Consider the following 25,695-nt stretch of genomic DNA (forward strand, 5'->3'; position numbering starts at 1 on the left):
AGAAATAATCATAGACAATAGAAATAATAACCCCACATTTACAACATAACTTTTCAATAAGTTGAAAGTTGTCGATTAAAAACAAGTCATGGTATAAAATACAATTATGATGGATGATTTTCTAGATAAAATTGCTGACTTGCACCTGTATATTCTGTTGTGAAGGCGCTATCGATTCGACCCATTTCCTTGACATTTTGACCGTGACGACACAAACACAAACACGCTGCACGTGTGTATGTCTAAAATCACCAATTGTCTGAATCAGCTTCAGTAATTACGCTGTGTCACGCACATATGCTTATTTTGTCTGTTTGTTTTGCTCTCCTCACCAATCAAAACATGTGTCTGTGTTTGGACAGTCCAGCATAAAAGATTCATATATTTTCGTAGCAACCGTCAATACACTTATCCTTATCAATAATATATATCAAACATGTCCTTCAAAATTTGACATGAAGGTTGCAAACCTGGGTTGATTTCTAATTAAAATCATTCCCGCCATGATATGAAAAACATTGAAGCGAGTTTTTTAGTGCCACGTTGGTTAGATAGCCATCATAGTTTAATATAGATAAGACTCGTCGATTTAAAACCCACACCTATCACCATGTCGTCGAACTATTCAGTCGCCCTACATCCAATGTGACAGGTATAGCTAAAAGACTGACAGCTGACGCGTACACATGTTTTCGCCGATATCGCCAGAAGTTACATATAGGTGAATGGTCACTGCATTGAAATGACAATAAGCTTAGATATTATATGAGTGAATGGTCACTACATTGAAATAATTATTTCAAATGCCATGATATGCATCTATTCACAAGTTAATCTAGGAAGTCATTCAAAAATTTTGTCAATAAAATCCCGCACAAAATATACGCCTTAGTGACTGGTACTCTTTAGTTTGCCACGTGGCACTAGAGATTATAGGTTTGATAATACGTCGCTGTTATTATATTACTGTATATCGACGAACGCAATTCAGATGATAAAAGTCAGTCGTCACAAATCAGCATCAGTAAAAATAGACATAAGCGTCAAATATTGACTCTGACTAATGGTAGCATCAAAACCAAAAGTAACTCTTACACACTTGTACTAACTCATCCCCCCACCACCACCATCACACCACCACCAACAACAACATTCAAATCACCACCACCACCACCACCATCATCACCACCACCTCACCCACACATACACACTCTCTTTACACTTTCATGTCTTTACGAAATTACATGTATTATGACGTCACGACGTGGTTACGAGATGATTCATGTACCCATAACGAGAGTTTTCTATCATAATAGCGGTGTAGGTAATCAAATATTATTCTGTTGGAAAACTCATGAAAATAAGCATGTTTTGAAATGTCAACATCTGTCAGAAACACATTTTTTAAAACTAAAAAAAACAAAACAAAAACAATTGAAAAAAAAAAACATGTACCACCGTGAACTCCAAAACCGCTCTTTTAAAACAGTGAACAGTGAACTTCATAACGCCATTTTACTGTTTGTCACAGTAAACCTTTATAAAAAAAATCACTCTTTCAATTCACATTTAACTTTAAAACACGCTTTTTACCATTCAGTGAACTTCAAAAAATCTCATTTAATCATTATGACATTGAACCAAAAATTTCTTTTAACCATTCACAGTGACCAAACACGCCGTTTTTCTCATTCATAGTGAACCCAAAACGTCCTTTTTTAATAATCACAATGAACCCGCTCTTTTTATCATCAGAATTTCACGTGATGGTGAACTTCAGAAATACCGCCAATGGCGTTGTAGCACAACTGTACAGATTTTAAAAATGTTTATCCATTTGGTAGTCCATGCTAACAACTTGTGTTCATTTGTTGAATGACTATCCAGTTGCCTATCCAACCATGTTGCTATCTTTACGATATATGCTATCAATTGGCTGTTGCTATGGGCGTGGTCTTGTTGCTAGGCATATTTACATACATTTTTTGAATGCTTATTCATTTGTCTTTCTATTCCTGTTATGTTTGCAATATACGGGATTATTTGGCTGTTGCTATGGGCGTGGTCTTGTTGCTAGGCAAATTTACATACATTTTTTGAATGTTTATTCAATTGTCTATCAATTCCTGTTGTTATCTTTGTGAAATACACGACCGTTTGGCTGTTGCTATGGGCGTGGTCATGGTTGCTAGGGTATTTGCATACATTTTTTGAATGTTTACTCATTTGCCTACTAGATGATGTTGTTATTTGACCAAATTATACTGCCATTTGGTTGTTGCTGAGGGCGTGGTCATGGTCGCTAGGGCCAATTTTCTCAAAATGTTTTGAAGAAAATCTGCAGAATAACACGTTCAGAAACTTCTCACCAAGTTTCAGACTCTGTGACCAAGTACTTTTGAGATATAAGTTTTTGACCAAAAATGAACATTGTTACACCTAATTTGCATATCACTCATGGAATCATTGTATGCTTGATATTTCTTCGTCCATACATCCCTAGATGCATTCCCATTAAATTTCAGCCCAATCTGCTCAGTAGTTTTGAAATTATAGATTTTTAACTAAAAAGACACATTTTAGCCCTAATTTGCATATCACTGATGGAATCATCACGTCATGAACAAACCTTACTTTACACCCCCTTAACAATGTTTCCACCAAATGTTGCACCAATCTGCCCAGTAGTTTCTGAGTTTAAGTTTTTTTGACCAAAAGTCACATTTTTTGACCCAAATCACACACCTGTGATGTGATCATTTTGATTTGAACAATTTCCCAACTAGACACCCGAGGTAATGGACCCACCAAATATCATGGCAATCGGTTCAGCGGTTTTTTACTTTAAGTTGTTTACACACACACACACACACACACACACACACACACACACACACACACACACACACACACACACACACACACACACACACACAGACAGACAGGCAGACAGACAGACAGACAGACAGACAGACAGACAGACAGACAGACAGACGCCGGGCGATCCCTATAGCACTACTGAACCTCAGTTCAGTTGTGCTAAAAATGCCCTTTTTAACCGAATGATTATCGACAGTCAAGGCAAGATGATATACGTTGCTTTGTCTTCGTAATCAAGATACATATATCATAGTCCAACTTGAGTCAAATCTATTAATTTTTTTGAGAGCTTCATAAATCTTCATTATGACAAAAATTGAAATATATCGAGATAACGATCAAGATATGGTCTTAGGAGAAAACCATAACTTAAATTATGACAGGAACTCAAGACAAGACGATGCACGATACGGCGTCACACTGACCATCGATTACATTTTGAAGGGCCAGCCTGGGGCTGAATAATGATGGACATATTGCTATATGTTAGGAGTGGAGTGGAGTACCTCACTATCGCATGTCTTAGGCACAATAAAAACTATTTAAATAGTTCATTCTTTTCACAACTTTCTTGCTATATAATATTGATTGTTTCACGGTTGTATTAATATTATTAATTATAATACATCTATGGTTGATTCCATACGTGTAGTCAATCAACAAGGGATTCGCTTTGACGAGCGCGGCAGTATACGTGCACGTCTTTTGCCAGTGTGTGAAATTACTTAGTGATTGCAAAACAGTATTTAACTTTAAAGACCTAAAAACATTGTGTGGTTCTGATTAAGTTCAAATTTAGGTGGGTTTCCGTTGTTTTCCATATAGTCTCCGTGTTATTGGTTTCTTCTTATCAGATGTACTGTACAGCCATTACAGATTGGAAAAACAGTTTTACATTGTCTTTTAAAGGTGGTTTTAGTTTTCGCATCAACTATTTCTCGCGTTCAGGGTCAGCAGTGAAGATTAGATGGGGTCGGGTAACTGGGACAAAACAATTGTTTTTAGGTCTTAGTAGCCCTTGGAAACTGAAAAAAAAAGTTGCGGACATTGGCCTTTACAAAATTTGAAATGAATAATACATTTAAAACATTTCAAGATTTCAATGAGACTAAAAATAATCTCCAAAGGGGACTTTTGCCAGTATAGTACACGCCGTAACTATACAGTATACAACAATATGCTTGTGATGTAATTTATTGCTTCTACAATATTCTGAGTGCCTTCAATGCAGGATATCACCGTGGCTAGTAGCTCTGTAAATCCGGTGATGTAACACTTCACAATTAAGGAAGAGAAGACTAAGTCTACGAATTTGATCTAGTGAGATATGTAACTTATGTTGTATATTAAAGACTCTCCTGCCCTCTCATCATCTGGATGACATAACTGTTAGCTCTAGAAGTAACAAGTGGTTGTGATAGTAAAACTTTACAATTCTTGGCCATAAAATACCACCCCAAAATGTAAGCATAATTTGAAGTGTTAATTACAGATAACACCCAATTTACCCTATCGATTCTTTCAGTTTTACACTCGACTCAAACTTGAAACACTTGTGAACAATCACCGCTCTCGACACCTGTGAATATTGCCATGTCTACTGGTATACGGTACATTGTATGTTAATGATGTGGTTAACCCCAAGTTGACTTAACACAACCACAGAGGGATTTTCCGACTTTTAGACTTTGAACTCTCGTATCGCAGTAAAGGATACTTCGACAGAGTGTGTCAACAATGAATATGCGATTGATGGGACAAAGATAGGCTTGCAGACGATACCGTATATGTATCTCGTTTAAACAGTGACGATAACCCTGAAGAAACCCAGTCAAAAGTTTATCGAGACATGCCACGTCAAATCTGCAGACACTACGATAACGTTGTCTGATGCTACGTATCAGCTATCATTGCTGTCGATAAAAAAAGCAACCACGGCAACAATCAAGAATACCTACCATCACTTAATCGCATAATAGTTGGAGTGCGGTTTTAAAATACATATGTGAAACAAGCTTAGATTCTCATAGTTTAGATTAGGACTCTTACTGACATGAATACTTTGCTGCTTCTGTTTGTTCTAAAATGTCATATTGGAAACTACACTGTTGCACACAGCATGCACCGTGTGTATAGTACTTACCTGTAATAACTGTGAAGCTCGGATTGAGAACTACTATACACTGGACAGGGCATGTACTGAGAGTACTTAAAAGTGAAGCAAAGATCGACTACTAAACAACTTCTATGGCATCGGTATCGACAATTAAATCAACAAAACTGAGATACACGATGCTCTCCGTACTTAAAAAAAATCGGTTCGAGACCATTGCGAGAGGTTCTTATTGTTATATATAGGAAGGGTGTTCATTATATTGCCTTTCGGTTGTCAAAGTAAAAGACGGTGACATAGAGAGAAAGACAACTACAAGTCAACATATCTAGTGATTAACATATAGACAGGCAGGCTGACAGAGACAGAAATATAGACGAGGGTCACCGAAATTTGTTATTTGATTTTTTTTTTTTTTTTTTTTTAAACCGTTTTCTTTAAACTGTATTTTTTTCTGGTTTAATAATGTGATGTTAGAATAAACCTTTGACAGAGATTCTCGTTAAATTCAGTGACCGTACCACTCTACCTTTAATGTGAAGTAATTAAACGAGTTCTATACCTTTACTTTATCTACTACACACCCTTAGTTAAATTGAACTTGCACCATACCCCTAGAAACCACTCTTATGTCGTGTGATTGTGTTAGTTTCTTTAGATTGTGTATAGTATCCTACGATACCAACAATCACGTATTAGTAATACATGTACAGTTTTTATGCACATACATTTGTATGTACGCAGCCACGGTGGAATCACCCTGTATTAGACTGATATATACATAGTTTAGTACATGTAATATAGTATCGACATGAAACAATGTTTACAATATAGCCAAGAGACTTGTCTTGCTGTTACTTTCTCAAGAAACTCTCCACACCAAGAGCTTCTTGAGATAATACACAAAGACCTGCAGTACCTGAGCTATGTATATTGAATGGTACATTATAGTTTATACGTTACTACCAAACCAGAAAGACTATACAATTTCAATTAGGCAGGAAGTTGTTTTTTTTTTACACGACGTTTTTGTTGTCAATTACACAACTAAAATACAGAGACACTGACAGTGCAAATGAAATGTTACATTTTATCCATTCTCGCAAACCAGAGCTATTGTTTCTTCTTCCAGTAGGGATGGGCTCGTTAAGAACGGTACCGTAAAACGGTCGTGGTTTGCGACGATGATTTTGTCTCACTGTGAACTATGTGTTTTGAATCGTCTTTGTTTCACCCGAAAGTGATGATTTGCGTTCACAGTGAGATAAAACATATCATTTTCATATGCTTACGCACTATCAGTGTCTGTATTTTCTTGTATGTAATCCGTGACAGAAAACCTTGTGTGAAATGTAAAAAATCATCATGCTGCCTAATTGAAGTTCTATAGTCACCCTGGTTTGGTAGTAAGCGACACTCAGAGAAATGGTTTAAGTACCATACCCCTTCCCCACTCCCGTATGCTTACATCGGTGAGGTATAATAAGCTATAGGAAGATACACATAAGCACTTGTAATGTCCTAAATCAGTCCTATTTCACCACCAAGTTTATTCTTTCATACACGAGTCTAGTCCTGTTGTGTTATGTCATTGTTTATCAGTATTAACAATATATCGATCGCTGTGATAGATAAAGCATATTGAAAGGAAAATATTGCCATACCTACATTAAAAATACCCCTATTAAGTTTTGACGAATGCTGTTGTTGTCTTTGCGGTTAGTTTAGCGTGAAATCATGCCACTGGGTTACTTTGAATGGTACGGAAGTGTCAAGTAACTCATTGAGATCTGGAGAGTTTTAACCTTCAAAAGCTTACAACGCACTCATCAGTCACTCGGGGACGCATTGTATGCAAAACATCCAGGGTTGCCAGTTCGCAAATCAAATGCCCCAGGGTCGCCATATCTCAGTTTGTGGTTTTGCAGCTGATGTGTTCTGGTGTGCTTATAGCATATAGGGGTTTCCTAAGCAACTTTGCAGGCAGTGTCCACCGCTCTGGTTGACGTACGACCAAAACACTTAGACATACTTCGCTTTGTTTCATGTTTTATTACTTCCATTATTTTATCTACTTGTGGCTGGCTAGCAGTAGTAAAACAAAAAGAGCGATAAACTCTGAAACTATTTGGCTCTGGCTTTCTGACAATACACGTATAAGAGTCAGTGTACCTACATTGTACATGTATATCTTGGGTTGTAGATAGAGAACAATATATCCATTGCAGCGGTGAAGCCAAATTATGACCACCTTACAACCATATGTGCGTGTCAAATTATGATTATTACTCAATTTGATTACGATCAGCGGAAATGAAAAAAAATTACAAAAATATTTATTTTTTGATAACCATTTATTAATGTACAAATGATTACGCAATAATAGCCCTTTAGAAAGAAACATGAAATACATATCTAAAACAAACGTATTATACATTTCGACATTATCGAGCGAGTGATGCGAATATTTGCGGAGATTTGTGTGTTTAATGTACATGCGAGTAAGTTTGTTTAATATGGGTCGCGATGTGACTCATCCAAATGTATTGTATATTTTATGCAAGGGTCTGGAAGTCTGGATACCAACAAGTTAATCTTAAGTAGTGATAAGATATCGGATTAGCTTGGTGACACGCCACGTGGTTAGATGATGGTTCAATGCGTGGCGGGATTATGTCAGCAGAGGTCCTCCTATTCATATACCTGCACTTAAAGTTACCTTCGATGAACTTGTCGGCCATGTTTTCTGTTTACTGTGGATACCGTTAAATGTAAATGAATAGCTTCATGTAATAAGGCCATTGCAATGCATTATTTTACCAATAGCTTAGGATGAATGCTACAAGTAAAGGTATACCAATAATCACCACCATCATTAACACAGTCCTCCTCCTCCTCCCCCCCCTTCCTCCCCCTCATCATCACCACCACCACAATCGCCATCGCCACCACCACCACAATCGCCATCGCCGCCGCCGCCACCACCACCACCAGCACCACCACCACCACCACCACCACCAGCACCACCGTCGTCGTCGTCGTCGTCGTCGTCATCATCATCATCATCATATCCATATCATCATCATCATCATCATCATCATCATCGTTACCATCGTTACCATCGTTACCATCATTGGTATTACTATTTCCTCATTAACTCAAAGACTCCCATACTTTACCCTTATGAAGGTTTGCTTTCAATCCGGGCTTTCCATACGCCCTATTTTTGCCATTGCATTATTTCATACCTGCAATTAATTGCTCGCGCATCACAATGACTGTGAATGAAGGGCGTACACATATCGTGTGCTAGGAATGCCTGGCTTCCAAATTTGCTAGAAAAGCAGTTGTCGGCAAATTTTACAACCAGACAATGGTAAATGGAAACCTTCTATAAACCAACCCGATCGTAAACAACAAATCAAAGGATGAAAAGATGACGTGTGAGTGTCCTTGACCGTCTATGTTCAAATTCAACATTAAAAAAAACCCCGTGTCCTGCATGCAATGGCAATGATTGGTATGTATACAGAAAGCAAAGTTTATTCACCCTACAGGTTGAACCAGTGAGCAAGTGTCTCAAATTGAAAATAAAAATATATGTACTGTACATACTTGGCTTCTGATTTTGTCCTAGCTCATGAGTTACCAATGGTTCTATTGTATCTTGACAAAGTACGGAGTTGTCGGAAACACATTTTTTCAATAGTTCAGACGTACAGTAGTCATAAGAAGGCTCTTAGGTCTACATTTTCCCCATGTTTTTGTACATATATTTTGAAGCAGAGGTCCCATACCCAGTTTGTCTCTGATCATGCCGATCGACAATTCACTGACCTTTAAACATATATTGTAATAATGTTTGTCTCATTTGTTTGTTTGACTACACTTTACAAGTGAAAATGCACTTACCATTGTTCCCCAAGTCTTGTTTGAAACAATGGCTGCGTTCAAACACAGGCACAACAAACAAACAATACAAGTTCAATGTAAGGACAACAACGGATATTCAAGGTTATAGATGTCATATACAATTATAATTCAAAATGGGACAAGATTCAAACTACTGAACGATACAGAATTACATGTAATCAAAGCAGGAAGAATATATAGCCGAGCCACGACACCATGTTAGTTTCAGTAGTGCTAAGAAACGATGTCCAACAAACGGAGTAAATACTGTACTGTCCTCGTTACTCAATTTCCAAGGCCGCTTTGTATCGATCGATCGATTGGAGCACTGCAACACTCTCCTCCTGCTATGGCTGGGTCTACGTCAAATTCCAGAACAGCAAGGATTCTCCATGGTTCTCAAAGGGCAGCGCCCGGTCACTTCGGTAAAAATAATTTATGGCTGTTATTTGAAGGTTAAGCAATAACAGTACATGTAGTTCCAATGTCGAACAGGTTTGTACATATATGACTAAAGTATACGGACCTCGGCTAGGTATTTGTTGCGGGTTTTCTCAACTTGTCGAATAACATCAGAAAGTGAATACAATCAGTTCGACATTTTCACGTCATACATTATTGAATGTGCTTATATGTGCTTGAGCTGTTGTGGAAATCCCAACAAAACGAATAACAGAAAAATATTTAATAAAACAAATGAATGCCATATCAATAGTAATATAAAAGAACTGCCTAAGTTTATAGTTTGAATAATTTTAGTCACTCTCGTCAATGAGGTGTTTGTATTTTACATGTAGTTTCCGATGAGAAGCCTAATAACATCCATCTTTATAAGATTTCTCTCCATCACAGACAGTTTGTACACGTCAATGTCTCAAATATAGGGTTTAATGTAAACGAACAAATTTCACTCCATGCTTTTATACTTATAGGACAGTCCCTGACTCAAAGTCTGACAGAGATTACAAATTAATTACACGCACTTTTGTGTTTGTTGTATATGTAATAAACAAAACGAAAGAAGCCATGTGATGGCGCTATTCCTAACTACTTGTAAAGTACAGTTACCAGCCTCCTCTCACCCGACGTAGGAGGGTTGACTGATGTGTGAGGGCGCTCCGTCACGGCGTATCTACAGACTACTTCTCATCATAAGATCAGAAAGTGAACACAATCAGTTTGACATTTTCACTGCATACATTATTGAATTCTAGCTATAATATCACTGCACTAATCAGTGGTCATGCATTTTATAGATACGTCACAATATATACATAGTGATTTTTATATGAGAGCATATGCGTAGCTAGCACCTGACCAAGTACCACAGTACCACACCATGTCGTAATTTCTTTTCTATACATTATCGTCGTCTCCACGGTTTTCACAGACCACAGCTTTCGCAGCTTTCAAATATCAGAAGGTCTCTCTACTATGTCACTGAAAACGAAGAGCAATGAACGAATTACTTTTTCAGAGAACAAGTATTGTATGCATGTGCATGTACGCATGGCTAGTTGTCTGTCTGTCTGTCTGTCTGTCTGCATGCCTGTCTGTCTGTCTGTCTGCATGTCTGCCTGCCTGCCTGCCTGTCTGCCTGTCTGTCTGTCTGCCTGCCTGTCTGTCTGTCTGTCTGTCTGTCTGTCTGTCTGTCTGTCTGTCTGTCTGTCTGTCTGTCTGTCTGTCTGTCTATCTATCTGTCTGTTTGGATCTGTGCGTGTATAGATTGAAATACAGATTTTAATTTGTGTGGTCCTAAGAACTTTCGGCTTGTCAATTAGTTATAGTAATAATTACGTGTCTACCTTCTTCGTAGTCGGGTACCACACTCATGTCTTTCAAATCTTGCAATTCTGAACGAAGTTTCTTCATTTGCTTCTTTCGTTGGGAATTCTTATGTCTAAATGATCTTATAGCCAGTATTAGGACTAGCACAACAAGTAGTAATAACACACTGACAGCAATTAATAAAATAATCCCGATATTTACATTATTTTCATACTTTAGGAGACCCATGTAAATTTGGATGTTACCATGGTAAATCTGAAATTGACCACAGAAATAGACGGCATGGTAAACATGAAAGTGGCAAACTAACTACGTTGGAGAAACAACTTGTCAAGGCCAAAGCCATATGGCTACATGTAATAATACTATGACACGGATTTAAAGGAGCAGTGGACATTAATCGACATAAATGGTTGATTCTACTCCTTCACCTTACCCCGCGATTTGGATTAATGGATTACGAAAACAGATTTGAGATTTTTGTCCAAAATTACTACACATATTAAGAAGTGTTTCGTCGAATGTGTCCCAAATGACTATGATACACACTTTTGTTAGCAATACATCAACATATTTTTATACCATCTTTTGATCAGAAATGGTTAATCGGATGATATTGTGTAATAATATGTTTCGTTTCTGTTATTTTGTGACATGGAAACACAGAACAATGTATGATCGATAGCAAGCCTCTATCAACAATTACCATAACTTGAATTCCACTGTCAGTTCCGCCCTGTGGTGGCGTCGTTGGTGGGTCACATTTTAGCTGTTTTAAATCTAATGACACAATTCGGCATCTTTCGTTACCGATCATTACATTGACATCCTCTTTGCCAGAAGCTAGGTTAAGGTTGTCACCCTGTAAAGCAAGATGTATGTATGTTTGATTGGATTATGTTACTATGGTATTATACTAAATATTTATCAACACTCATGCAAATCACGCTTTTGAATATCCGCTAAGACATAGTATGACCGTATCGCATTCGTTCAAGTCGACAAGTACAACCTAGAAATAAACTTCAAAAGTAAATTAAATATTAAGTAAACGTCATCAACCGTGAAACATTGCGTATACATGTATAAGCCCACATTTGAGCCTCGTACGGTTTCTGTTTTGTCCACTCCTCGCGCAGAAGACCTTTTAGGGGAACTTTCAAGGGTTATTTTTGTTTGCATACAACCCCCGGACATCATATCAAAAAATGGCCTATTTTGTGCCCCTGAATGAAATGTAATTGCATTCATATTTTGGGCCGCTACGTTGCCCATATTATGCAGAACATAAAATTACAAGAATGTCTTTGCAATTCATTATACAATACATCTCTCGTTTAGTTTGTCAAAATATCCACTCCTTCACCCACCATTCATTCCATCCATCAATCTGAACATCCATCCAGCCATCACCCTATCATACACATCATAAGTGAATAGTCGGTAAATAAAGTCAACTTCAAGGCGTTTATAAAAAAGAATTTAAAAAAAACTAAGTAACTTACAGAGATGTTGAGTTGGCCGGCACCGTTGTACGTGTAAATGTTCTTATTGAATGGAGTGTAAGATGGGTTTGGAAAATAAAGAAACGAATCATCCATATAAATAGTTTGAATAACACCGTCCAATACAAATCCATAGTCTAACCTTTGACCTCCGACTGTGGGCTTGATTCCACTAGATGTGACGTCAGGTGAGGAACACAGCATTTCAGTAGAATTGAGAACTTTACAGAGCTGAGAATAAAACAAATACGAAGACAGAAAATTACAGAGGTTAACAAAAGACAAACAGACAGAAAATTACACAGAGTTGAGAATAAAACACATGCAAACTTAGAAATTCCGTTTAATAGTGTACTAGTGTGTATGCGCTTCAAATATTTCCCATGCTTCGCACACACCTGGCTACCATTGTATATGCAAGACTACTAGTATAACAGTTGCGTCCCATTAGTACATTCTCGCGAGCCAGAATTTTTCCCCGGCTGACGCAACGAAAAATAAGCTGATAAGACTTGCCGTAGAGGGCGGTGATGTATGACGATACATTATCAGATAAGAGTCACTTACTGCATCGTAATACCTAGTACCAATATATATTCGTATTTTACTTGTCTGAACAATATCCAGATTACTTCCATTAACTCGTACCATACTTCCACCTCTGAAAAATGATACAATATGATTGCAACTCATTGTAATTACTGTGAAAAGTGAGAAAAAAAACCGTATCAAATTTTTAGAACAAAATTATGTTTATATCAAAGTGTACACCGTATAATTCCATACAAGTTGGTTATAATCTAATAAATTAGCTCCGCATATAGTAAAGTATATTACACTAAACTATTATAAATAATAAATAATGATTGTACCTGACAAAGGCTTTCTTTGTGGACACGTATGAAATTGTTGGATCTTCTTTGTAATTGTATATAGCGGTCAGATTATTCCATCTCTCAACGCCGTCAAATGTCATCGTTACACCACCAGATCTGATTGGCTTATCGGACGATGACGTCAAACACACAGCTACGTCATAGGTTACACTTTAAGAGAGAAATGGTGTAGTTGACTGAGTAGTGAGTACATATGTCAAGTTGAATACTCTTTGTTAAACATAGGATACTGTTTTGGTATGGATATTTCAACTACTTAATATGAAGTTGGAACAGGGTTATTTACTAGTAATTTCTTCGCTTAGTCATAAGCTATCGCATATCCATAAAATGTACACATCATCTATTGCATTGACAACAACTGAGTACTGAAATTGAATGCATGTAGTTCTAAATCTTATAAATTGCTTTCAACATACTAGTAGATTCAGCAAATGAAGTGTTATGTTCTATAACAATTGATTACGTGTATGCATAGTCTGGATGCCAATGTGGTCTCTAACTAAATCACATCTGGTCAAAATCCCTCAATCAGCACAAAAAGTTGTTCATCCAATCAGTGAACCCCAACTGTTATAGTGACGTAAACAGTGTATAAGTAGCATCCTGAGCTGACAAATATACCATATTTGGACATTGCATAACTGCCCAAATAAACGCTAACTTTTATGATGGATTGTGTTATTGGTTAGAATTTTGCGATTGATTAACAAAGACATGATGTTAATGACTGTGTGGGTAGTTGTGGACGAATTTTAAATTGCATCTCATGCATATCAAGACTTCTAGAGTAACGACTTAGACTATACGTGAGTGGGGGTGTAAATCGTAACCATACCGTATAGGTAACTAGATTATCGTGTGCAGTGATTCAGATATTTAAGATAGAAATGACGATAGTATTTCATCATAGTTTCTAAAACTAGGCGATATTCACATACAGGTGTTTCTCTTTACTACTAGTACTGACAGTATAACATGTATAAAATATTGAAATGTGGTACCTAAGAAGGAAGCAAGGTAATCCAGCAACACTAGCTGTAATCTCACTACCAGCATTCAAATATATTCCCCTTATCGTTACCACGGTTCCACCAGCCTGGGGTCCTACCAGTGGGTATATCTTGTCTATACGACTTGACTTAAACCATAGAACAGAAACATACAGATCAAAATAAGTTATGATAAAATGATTGAAATCATGGCTGATTAACATGTCACACTTATAATGTACACGTATGATGCATTTCAGTAGTTTATCACGTACAAAGCTTTCCAGTGGAATGTGTAAGAATTGGATTTCTGCATTTCATAGTTTCTACAAATGTTGACTTTTATGTGAAAAGAAAACTAAATAATGTTCTCGTCCTTACAACATAACTGAAGTCCATAGAAGACTTGATTGTGTACGTTTCGTAGACAGTACCAATCTCGAGTATAATTGGTCCTGATACCGTGCTTGAAGCAGTACTTGCCCCTGTGATACACTGTATTCTGAAAATATAACGAAACAGATATACTAGTATAGTGGTAACAAAATAAACAAATGTTTACAGTCCAAAAGCTAAGCATAATTGCATAAAGGCTGCCATTGCCATATACAGGTATAACACAGTTTGACCATTTTATTGCATTGAAGCCTACAATCGAAACAAGGAAATGATTACTTCTTAAATGTGTCTGTTGTTATAAACATCAAATGCACTAAATTAAATGAAGTTTAATATGAGCTTACTTCTCTAATAATTTGTACCCATCAGACTGGAGTCCACAATTCACACCTGCGACTTGCGCTGTTTTCACATGTGACGAATTCTTTCCGAGATTGTAACCTCTGATTGTTAATATGGTACCTCCCTCCACTTGGCCTATCGTTGGATGAATCTGTAATGACATTAAATTACAACTGAATAGTCATATTTATGTAGGAGATATTTATAGGGACGAAACTAACCCTTGAAATAAAAAGTCGTGAAAGTCTAAACTTACCGACTTTGTTGAAAAATTTCCGAAGTTCTTTGTTCTGAAAAGTCGACTACCAGTACATACAAAGTTTGACGGTGATACTTTTTTCCACTAACTTCTGTAATTGCAGTTTTAAACGCCGGATAGTATCAATTTTATTGACTTTACAAGGCTTGGGGTCAGAATTTACGGGGGGGGGGGAAATCCGTATTTGTTACACAATGTTACCAAGCCCCAGCTTCTTAGCAACCATATTGGTACTTACCTGCGTAACAGTTGGATTTGGACATAGTTTGTCTCTCGCTATCCAGTTGGTTACAGGGTTACATTTGTTGATTACTGTACATTTCTGATTGTCACTAGGGATTTCACACCAACCACATTGGTACTTTATATCGACTTGATGACATACTCCACAATTTGGACGACTGACGTCACATTTATACAAAGTAACTGGAAAAGAAAACAATGAATGTGAAAGAATGGAAGACTTTATTCAACTGAAACACTATACACTTGAACAAAATATACCACAATCCTGACAAGACGGATACAGATCTAGAAATGCTGAGAACTACACTAATACATAGAATATATCATATTTTGATGTTCAATGTGACATTACATATATAGAAGCCATACCTTTGACATCATCTGGGTTATCTACGTAGAAATCATTGTTCCATCTCAGCTGGAGTGGCACTAATATACTACTGACATCAGCAGTATACATATACTGAAATGCAAGGTAAGTGGAACTAGTTTACTACTGACATCAGCAGTATACATATACTGAAATACAAAGTAACTTTATTTTTTTGTCATCTCACAAATCACAGTATTAGTTGAATAGAATAGCCTAGAATGTAATACGTTATGAAGAAAAATCAAGGAACCGACGCTTTGGGCGATAGCCATAGTCATTTTCTCGCGGCAAAAATTGTAATTCACCTTTGAACTTCGACATTTGATCTTGCCTGGATCAAGCATCTGTCCATCAACAACCACCACTTCTCCTTCAATATCCAGAACACATTGATAACCACTATGTTCAGGCTGAATAGGGAAATACAAGATTACAATGTTAACCATGACTTCAATGTGATTGGATATCAACAAAGGATCCTTCTGAAAACACTTTCTGATTCAATAGTATCTCAACTAACAGATAATTTTAAAAAAAAATCTGAAGAAATTTAAACCATTTATTTATCAAATCATCAAATTCAACAAGACTACATTAGATATACTTACACTGATAACTGGAAAGTTCTGTCCAGTCACTTCGTAATCTTTAGAGAGATCAACAGGAATTAAAATCTCCTGTCCTCCTTCAATACGAGGACAACTATCTGAACCACCAGCTTGATTCTGCAATACAAATATTGTGTACAGTTAAAACACAGAAACTCAGAATTGTCATGTTATGTTATAGTGTACGTATCCATTGCTATTTCGTGTTTTTTTCTGAATCAAGTGACATATCATATAATGATTCTGCTCAGAATGTTCATTGTTAATGAGGTACAGCTATAATGACTTGTCAACAGGGTAAAATGTTATCTTGGCATTCAAAATCAATTAATTATAAAGTGGTTAAAAATCCAACTTCCGAGTAAGGTTATGTTAACCCATGGTTGTAAAAAGGTATGCGCTATTTTCATTTAGAATTGTTTCAAACCTACCTAGCCAAAGTGAGAAACATCTGGAACCTCTTCCTACATTCAACTGGATCTCCACCCATACTAAATGCACATCTACCATGTCATATAACAACTATCGTTTGAAGTGAATTCTTCAAATATCTTAAAGTTAAAACACTTTTACATCAAACAATTACTTACTGCATTCCCTTGAACAACTTCATTGTTACAGCTGGACATATCTTTGGAACATTTATTTTGAAAAATACACCAATCACATCCATAGTCATTATTAGTACATGCCATACAAGTCTTAAATGATTCACATTCATAGAAATCAAAATCAGTATCAACAAAGTTCTGACCAGTTTCTTCTGCAAACAGTGATAACTTGACTCGGACATAACCTATAACAAATGAAACAAAAAATGGGTATTACTAAAACTACATGAAGAGAACACTAAATTGATAATAAGATCAGCTTGGTTGGGAGATCAAATGAATTACAAAGGTTATAACATACAAACAGATCAACTTAGTAAAGAACAAAAATTGATAATGCCTAATCTGAATATATAGTTCAAATGGTGTACAATCTAACAATTCATTGCCTGGTTATTGTTCCACTTGGACTAGTTATTGAAGCATTGGTGTGAACGAAGTTTAAACTATGGAACTAATCTACTAAGATAAGTTACTTGCAGTGTAGCAAACTTCATCACTGGATCGTCATTAGTGAAACCAAAGATACTAAAGTACACTTACCTCTATCTCCTGGTGATGGCACATTACTTGGTGATGGAGTTAAACATTTCAACTGATTACTGTTTGGATCTTCTCTATCTGCTGCAATGTCTCCAAGATTGGCAAATACACAACTGAACCCTGCACTGGTTTCTGGTAGACTGGTCACAGTTAGTGTCAACTATAAAATGAAGATGTGTTATACATTATAATGTCAGGTTGATAATTCAATATCAAATCTATATGTATTATTTAAAGTCTGCAACTCATCTGAATGCAAAAGATACATTGTCTGTAAATGAGTGTGAAGTATTCAATATTTTATCATTCATGTCATTTTCTTTTCTCATCACTTACTGTTAGAAGGTCTCCTCTTTCTACACTAGCAGGATCAACATCAATACTTGGACACTGTCTATCACTACCAATCCATCTTTTGGCGTTATCATTGCTTGAACCAGTGCAGTCAACCTTCCTGCTACATCTACAAGAAAAACAAAAGAATACACATATAAATGCTAGAGGGCAGTATAATGGAAGTACACACCTTGCGCTCAATTTAGAAAATCACCAAAATGGATGCGCGCATATGTTTCTTATCCACACAAAATACACTCATAACTTTCCTTTATAAACTCACTTATTTTCCAGTGAACACCATCCACAGTAAGGGTCTCCAACACCATTCACTGATGTACAGTCTTCACAATCTGTGTACTGCTCACAATTTTCAACTGGTACTTTCGTTATCTGCAAAAGTAGTGAGTTAATATGTCTATGTGTACTGTTATAACCTCTTCTCAGCCACTGGACTTTTCAACTTTTAACCTTTCAGCCCTTTAACTTGAGAGAGATGAATTTCCCATGTAATGACATTTTACTAGGTATTACATTTGTATATTTATCATTACATTGGTCAGTTTTGTACACTGTACACTAGTTTGTTTGCTTTCTTTTATTCTTTGCGGTTTCAAAATTGAAAATATCCACCGAATTGCGAAACTAGTCGAAGATTTTTAAACCATTTTTGTACCGTCCGTTACTTTATTATTACACATAATATGAAAGAAAGAGAGCAAGTGTTCCATTTCATTGCATATTGCCAGAGTCAAAATTATTTCTAAGCCATCATATACAATATGATTAATTTAAAGTTACTGGCTGCTTTTTCCGAACTAAAAACACACAAGTCAAAGGTCACAATCCCGGCATTTATAGAATGTATGAGGGGAGAATGGGGCTCCGAACATAGACAAAGTTCATCGAGGTTGTATCATGTGTGGTTTGGTTCATCGAGGTTGTATCATGTGTGGTTTGGTTAGAGATAACCAGCCGTGTGGTTGTTAGGTACAGGTTGGAACCCTTAAAGTTTTGGGTTGGTTTGAGTAGGGAAACTATCGGCGATACGTTCCCGGATCGGTAATAGTTGATCCTTCTAGCTGAACGTTTCGAAACCAACTATAGGGTCTCTTCATCAGTCACAGTTTCACTTATTATACCATGTTCGTTGGTCCTTTGATTTGTTTTACATGATTGTGTTTTGTAAGTCCCAATGTTATGTAATTGTCTCTTGTATTTGAGACATTTTAATTATAGGACTGAATGTTATGTTACCAAACGTTGGATATCATCCGAGTGATGTCCGATTTTTGAGAATATCTCTCTGTTATCCAAGTATGACATTACTGTACTCATAACATAGATGCAGATTCCATCTTTATCAAACATCAACTCACCTGTCCCTTACTCGTAACATAGATGTATTTTTCATCTTTATCAAACATCAACTCACCTGTCTCTTACTCGTAACTTAGATGTAGATTTCATCTTTATCAAACATCAACTCACCCGTCTCTTACTCATAACATAGATGTAGTTTTCCTCTTTATCAAACATCAATCCATTCTGTACAATTTCAGGATTATTACTAACAACTGCAATGTCTTCATATTCTAAGGCTGATGTACCACTTACTACTTTCAACTAAAAACAAAGCAAATGAGATGTCATCTTCTCAGAGAAGATTATGAGTGATGCCCAACAGTTGACACCAATTCAACACATAACGAGTTGAAGTTCGCGTGGTTGGGAAGAGCTATTAATCTGAGAGAGAGAGAGAGAGAGAGAGAGAGAGAGAGAGAGAGAGAGAGAGAGAGAGAGAGAGAGAGAGAGAGAGAGAGAGAGAGAGAGAGAGAGAGAGAGAGAGAGGGGAGAGAGAGAGAGAGAGAGAGAGAGAGAGAGAGAGAGAGAGAGAATGTATTGGCTGTCATCTCCCTCCCCCTCACAATCTCAGTTTTTTTCCGTGAACACACACCCCCATTTTCTCTTCAGCAGCCCCCCCCCCCCGTCCATAAATTCTTCTCGTTCACCAACAAGGGACTTGTGAAGTAAATACAGCTGAGCATAGTACACACATGTCACACCTTAGTGAAGCAGAACACATATACCAAGCTGTTGATTTAGCACAGATGTTATACCTTTTTCAACTCTCCATCTTCATTACCCACAAACACAATGGTATGATCCAGATGAGTGGCAGCAGAAATAGCAGTTAACTTGGAACCACTGGATGTATAGGCTGCAGTTTTGATGATTTCTAAAGATCCACAGGTTATGGCACCAAAGTCATATATGTCATCACAATAACACATATGAGTATCGACTATGTTTTTCTGCAAAGATTAGGATAAGAACAATTTGGTGTTCCCTACGTTTTTCCATGATCAAAAAAGACGTGTCCATATATATTAACGTGTTAGCATCGTTGTAAACCACACCCTCCTATACGACACCGTCCAAGTTTCGCAGTGTCGCGGAAGAAGTAACAGCTCTGGTTTTCGAGAATGACGTTTCAGTTTTAATTACAATAATTAAAACTACATTATGATATTCTACTTAGAATGTTTATACTACATGCCTAGTACCTTACGAAATGGAAATGTCTGTTTCAAGTCTCAAAATAATTATCAGTCCAACATCATTATTTGGAAATTAAGCACACAATGCCATACAAGTACTGTAATCTCAGCAGTGTTGCACTTGATACTGTGTGCTGGCGACAAAACTTAGAGGGCCTTCCAGAGTGACACTTCCATATGAATGTGTGATGAAATCAAAGTTTCTGTAGCTATAATTGTCCAATGACTTGCTATAATGTCCAAGTGACTTGCTACTACAATGTACAAAGTGACTGTAGTTTCTATATTGTACAAAGCGACTGCAGTTGCAATACATGTAATGTACAATGTGACTGTAGTTATCATGTACAAAGTGACAGCAGCTATAAGTCACCCAGCATACAATGATCATAATTGGTCTATCAATACGAGAACAAGTTGGTTTAGAACTGTGAAAAATGTATTTTCGATAAAGGTTTTGTAACCCAAAACATGCATTTGCTATACGGTATATGCAAAATCATTAAACCTACCAGAGTGCCACTGCCACAGGATTCTGTGCTGTGCCCAAAAGCCCATTCACATCCTTCAGATAAACTGCCATCACCTGAACAGTCATCAACCCATTCTAAATACTTTTCTCTGATAGATTTGATAGAATACACACAAACAGCAGAATCCTGGGTTGGAGTTTTTGACGCGCCTTCAGCTTTGGCAAATGCTACCACCAAGACAGCTTTGTTATCACCACTGTTCAATCCTAAATTGTCTGCAAGGTTTGTACCAGCATTAATCATGTATGCTGACTGTGCTAATCCATATTCACTTCTATCATTACCTTTACAAACCAATGGTAGGTCAATATAGGTTTCACGATACTTTGTACAACTTTGGCATATCTGGATAATTTTGGTCACAAATGGACCATTTGGCTGTGTGTCAGTTTTAGGTTGTATCGCTACATAGTAGGCGAAATCTTTACTAGTAAATCCATACACATAGTCAATGTTAAAAGTTGGATTTTGGGTAAGAAAGTCTGTACTTCCTCGGATAGATGCAGAATTTGTTGTGGATTCTGATGAAACTATAGTAAATGCATCATAATCATTGGTAGTGGAAGGTAAAATACGACTTGTTAAAGCATCCCATTGAGTGTCTGTTTTCAACATATAGCTCCTACCAACATAGAGAACATTACCACTAGGTCCAGGACCAACGAAACCTACTGCTGATAAACTTGAACCAGCAGAAGTTACTTGTCTGTAATAATTCTTGACTACTGCCAAAGTATCCTTGCTTCTCGTTTGACAGATCCCTCTGTAAACGTTTCCACATGCAACAATCCAATCAGTAGCAGTATCTAGGACAAGAATTTTATTCACATTATCTGTTGGAACCCTAGGTTCATCACAAGCAGTGAAATCTGGTGGCACACAGCCAGCTTCAGCATTGTCATCTTTAGGTCCCGTCTCTCCTTCAGCTAGTTTTTGCAAATCACTGGACAACCTATAAATTCTATTTACAGATCCAACTAACAAGGAATCAGTCTCTCTATCTAGAGTCATTCTTTGTAAGGAGACAACATTATTGGTAATTTCATTGGTCTCTACAAACTTGGGAAAGTTCTGACATTGACACATAGTCACAAACATCAAGACCAGGAACAGAGAAATCTTGTACATCTCCATGGTGATATCTCATTTAAAACCCCTCTTCTTATTGACATCAAATTACATGTATGTCTTCTTTTCTTCTGAGTTCAATTTTTTTGTCACGTCATCACTAAGCTTATCAAACAAAAGACAGAATGATTAATCAGATTATTGACTTTATCAGTAGCTTATTAAACAGTTCTACAGAAACTGCACACAAACACAGTTCACTAAAATCAATAGTCTAACTTCTGATACGATACGATACGATGCGACATCGGGTTTCTGTCCTTAATTAAGCGACTCTTGGTCGTTTATCGTATCTGAAGAAAGCCCGAACAGCAAGACTATGAAATCACCGGGTGACACACAACCACGCTCAATATTGTCATCTTTAGGTCCTGTTATTATTTCAGTTAATCTTTCTAAGTCACTGATATGAACTTTTGATCCAACATGCAACGAACCAGCAGCACGTTTTAACGTCATCTTTGTAAAGTGATTGCGTTGTTGAAAGGTACTAAGCACAAACGTATTGATTTACACTCTTTGTAATGGTTCAAAGTTTAAACACCATATCCTATTGCACAAATTTATATAAAGGTAAAACTCACACACACGCACATACACCCACGCCCACCCCACACTTTAAATGCTAATGTACAATCAATCTCAGACCATTATTCCGTCCGATTATAAATGAAGGAATTAACACAATCCGCTTGGCTAACAGATATATGATATATCCAAATATTCTGTTTGAAAATCGCTATTATACGGCTAAACGTTATCAGATTACGTCAGTCATCGCATTTAGTTTCGGTTTCGTCCTTTACATGCTATTTCAGATTTTTCATTTGGGATCGCTAGAATTTTACCCCTCCTCGGTGCATAGTATACCCAAAACCTTAGCAATACATGCTAACATATATAGACGTGAATTCTAACTAGCGATAATAAGAACGTCATACCATGTTATACTATAATAGTGATACAGTGGTCTGAGTTAGAACATACAATAAAGGGATATAACGTACACCATTACTTACAATACTACGTCATTGCCTGACTGTTTGTAGTGAATTACCGACATGAAGCTAGAACGACGAGGTTCATCTCTATCTTCGAAACACACAATTTACAAAAAGGAACGACGGAACATTTTGTTGTGTGCAAGTACAACTTTGAACATACCAAAAGAACATGACTTTCTGTCGGAGTATAACGACGGGTTGTTCCCAACGATTGGTTTGTATACCATGTGTATACAAGCTCTCTCTGTGATTGACCCCCACGTATTACATGTAATAAAGGTGACAGGGCATGTGATTGACTCCTACGTATGTAAAGGTGAGAGGGCAATTTCCAAACGTTCCGTTTAATATACGAAACTCCACAGGTACACACGATCGAAAATTTCATTCGAAACCAAAATATTTATGCTACACCTGTGCATTAGTTTCGGTATATGACTATATTGACTCGAAGATTTGGCATCCAACCATTGCCACTGCTGCCACTGTTATACTGTTACGGTAATGTCAGAACATATCGGTCAAATCGTTACTGATAACCATGCAATGAATCAGGGTTTTTAAAAAAAATTGCGGTTTTAGGAAAGGAGTGGGTCGCACAGAAGATCGCCCTCTCAGGCAATACAGTAAAAATGTAGTAATTGCGTAGAACATCTGAAGAAGGACCTTTAAGGCCGGCTACTCATCGAAGCAGAACTGTTAAAATTACACATTTTCTAACAACAAAGGTAGTAGAGTACACTTTGAATAAATAAAAATCATAATTCAAGTTCCAGATAAAAAATAGTAATTTGGTATGACATTGAACACCATATTCGTTATGTCGACATAAAGGATTGCGGTGAGCTATTAATCATATCTTGCATTGCATTATATACATTGAATTCCACATTCTTCGACATTTTACAACGATACATACAATGTATGAGTATCAGTCAATTCTGAAGGGATAGAAAGTCTCGACTAAAGAAAGGCCCCCCTAAATGTCTAACCTGGCCAAAATGAAAAAAAAAGATTAATGATATCGAAGTTTGGTGAACAGTAGATAATTGGAGATAACCATTTCAAGTATATATTTTGACGTGATAACCTACGATTCTAAATGCTGAACACTGTTTTAATTACACATGCAAGTTAGAACTGAATATATACTGTTCTAGTGAACTTTATGATCGTTACTACCTGTGTTTGATAACACTCATAAGGTTTACCTATTACAACTACAGTTTAGGTATTATTCACACTTAAGATTATAAAAAATGTCGCTAATATTGATAGTATATATATTCGACATGTAATGTCTTGAATTATTGGTGATACAGGTATTTTCAGTTGTGGGTCCTCTAATTTTCCTTTTTTCAACAACATGTTACTGCATACGTACAAACCTTTGCAGTGCCTGGCTATATATTCCGACGTCCTACAAGTTTACAATGCTGTCTACATGCATTTAATAGAGGTTCTGTACTATGAAATTCTTAACTGTCGTAATTCATCACCTCCTGCGGCTCCAAGACCAAGTGATAAATTTCAAACTGTGTTACTTTGCAATAAATCTAAAAACCACTCACAGTTTGTTCACCTACAGAAAGGTAAGAAATGTAGTTCACCTACCTGTCTTCCATCACCATGGCCACTTATATCGACCACGAAAGCAACAGATCTTCAATTTGTAGTTTTGTTTACATGTCGTCAAATTAATTATCCTCCTGTTAACATGTGTTTTAGCGAGGGTGTCTGAAGATGTTTCAGGTCAAAATCTGTAGAGGTATGATATCAATATAAGTTAATGAACATATACATATCTAGTCATTAGAAATGCGGAGTGTATGTATGTATGTATATATGTATGTATGTATGTATGTATGTATGTATATATGTATGTATGTATGTATGTATGTATGTATGTATGTATGTATGTATGTATGTATGTATGTATGTATGTATGTATGTATGTATGTATGTATGTATGTATGTATGTATGTGTGTGTATGTAAATGTATGTATGTATGTATGTATGTATGTATGTATGTATGTAATGTATGTATGTATGTATGTATGTATGTATGTATGTATGTATGTATGTATGTATGTATGTATGTATGTATGTATGTATGTATGTATGTATGTATGTATGTATGTATGTACGTACGTACGTACGTATGTATGTATGTAATGTATGTATGTATGTATGTATGTATGTATGTATGTATGTATGTATGTATGTATGTGTGTGTATGTAAATGTATGTATGTATGTATGTATGTATGTATGTATGTATGTATGTATGTATGTATGTATGTAATGTATGTATGTATGTATGTATGTATATATGTATGTATGTATGTATGTATGTATGTATGTATGTGTGTATGTACGTATGTATGTATGTATGTATGTATGTATGTATGTATGTATGTATGTATGTATGTATGTATGTATGTATGTACGTATGTACGTATGTATGCATGTATGTATGTATGTATGTATGTATTTATGAATGGATGGATGGATGGATGGATGGATGTAAATGTATGCATGACTCTGAGATATTGCCGTGTCCTTAAAATTGACATCCTCGTTGGCCCAGCTTAAAAAGGAGATTATTTCATCATACCAAGTTTTCCTTAACATTCGTCTTGTTCCATTACTTCCTGATCGGACAT

At 36.6% G+C, this 25,695-nt stretch overlaps 1 protein-coding gene across 1 annotated transcript; it reads right to left on the reverse strand.

Moving 5' to 3' along the window:
* Positions 1–10,294: 10,294 nt before the first annotated feature.
* LOC144433149 (plexin-A2-like) lies at positions 10,295–22,031 on the reverse strand. Its single transcript, XM_078121461.1, has 20 exons — positions 20,877–22,031; positions 19,924–20,118; positions 19,295–19,429; positions 18,087–18,196; positions 17,804–17,930; positions 17,468–17,627; positions 16,904–17,109; positions 16,314–16,430; positions 16,011–16,115; positions 15,702–15,795; positions 15,325–15,512; positions 14,830–14,978; positions 14,468–14,588; positions 14,099–14,235; positions 13,071–13,244; positions 12,766–12,859; positions 12,199–12,429; positions 11,400–11,555; positions 10,711–10,948; positions 10,295–10,345 (listed from the first exon to the last, which is right to left on the reverse strand). The coding sequence occupies exons 1-20, from the start codon at positions 22,029–22,031 to the stop codon at positions 10,338–10,340; spliced, it is 3,900 nt and encodes a 1,299-aa protein (XP_077977587.1). The 3' UTR covers positions 10,295–10,337.
* Between the last annotated feature and the right edge of the window lie 3,664 nt (positions 22,032–25,695).

Source organism: Glandiceps talaboti, chromosome 1 (assembly GCF_964340395.1).
Source record: "Glandiceps talaboti chromosome 1, keGlaTala1.1, whole genome shotgun sequence".
Taxonomy (NCBI): domain Eukaryota; kingdom Metazoa; phylum Hemichordata; class Enteropneusta; family Spengelidae; genus Glandiceps; species Glandiceps talaboti.

Excerpts from the sequence above, each read along its gene's own strand:
- LOC144433149 (XM_078121461.1), bottom strand. The coding sequence starts at position 22,031 with ATGGAGATGTACAAGATTTCTCTGTTCCTGGTCTTGATGTTTGTGACT. Across the intron at positions 17,628-17,803 it reads AAAGAGGAGACCTTCTAACA|TTGACACTAACTGTGACCAG; the intron begins GTAAGTGATGAG and ends TTCATTTTATAG. Across the intron at positions 10,949-11,399 it reads ACAGTGGAATTCAAGTTATG|ATTTACCATGGTAACATCCA; the intron begins GTAATTGTTGAT and ends GGTCAATTTCAG.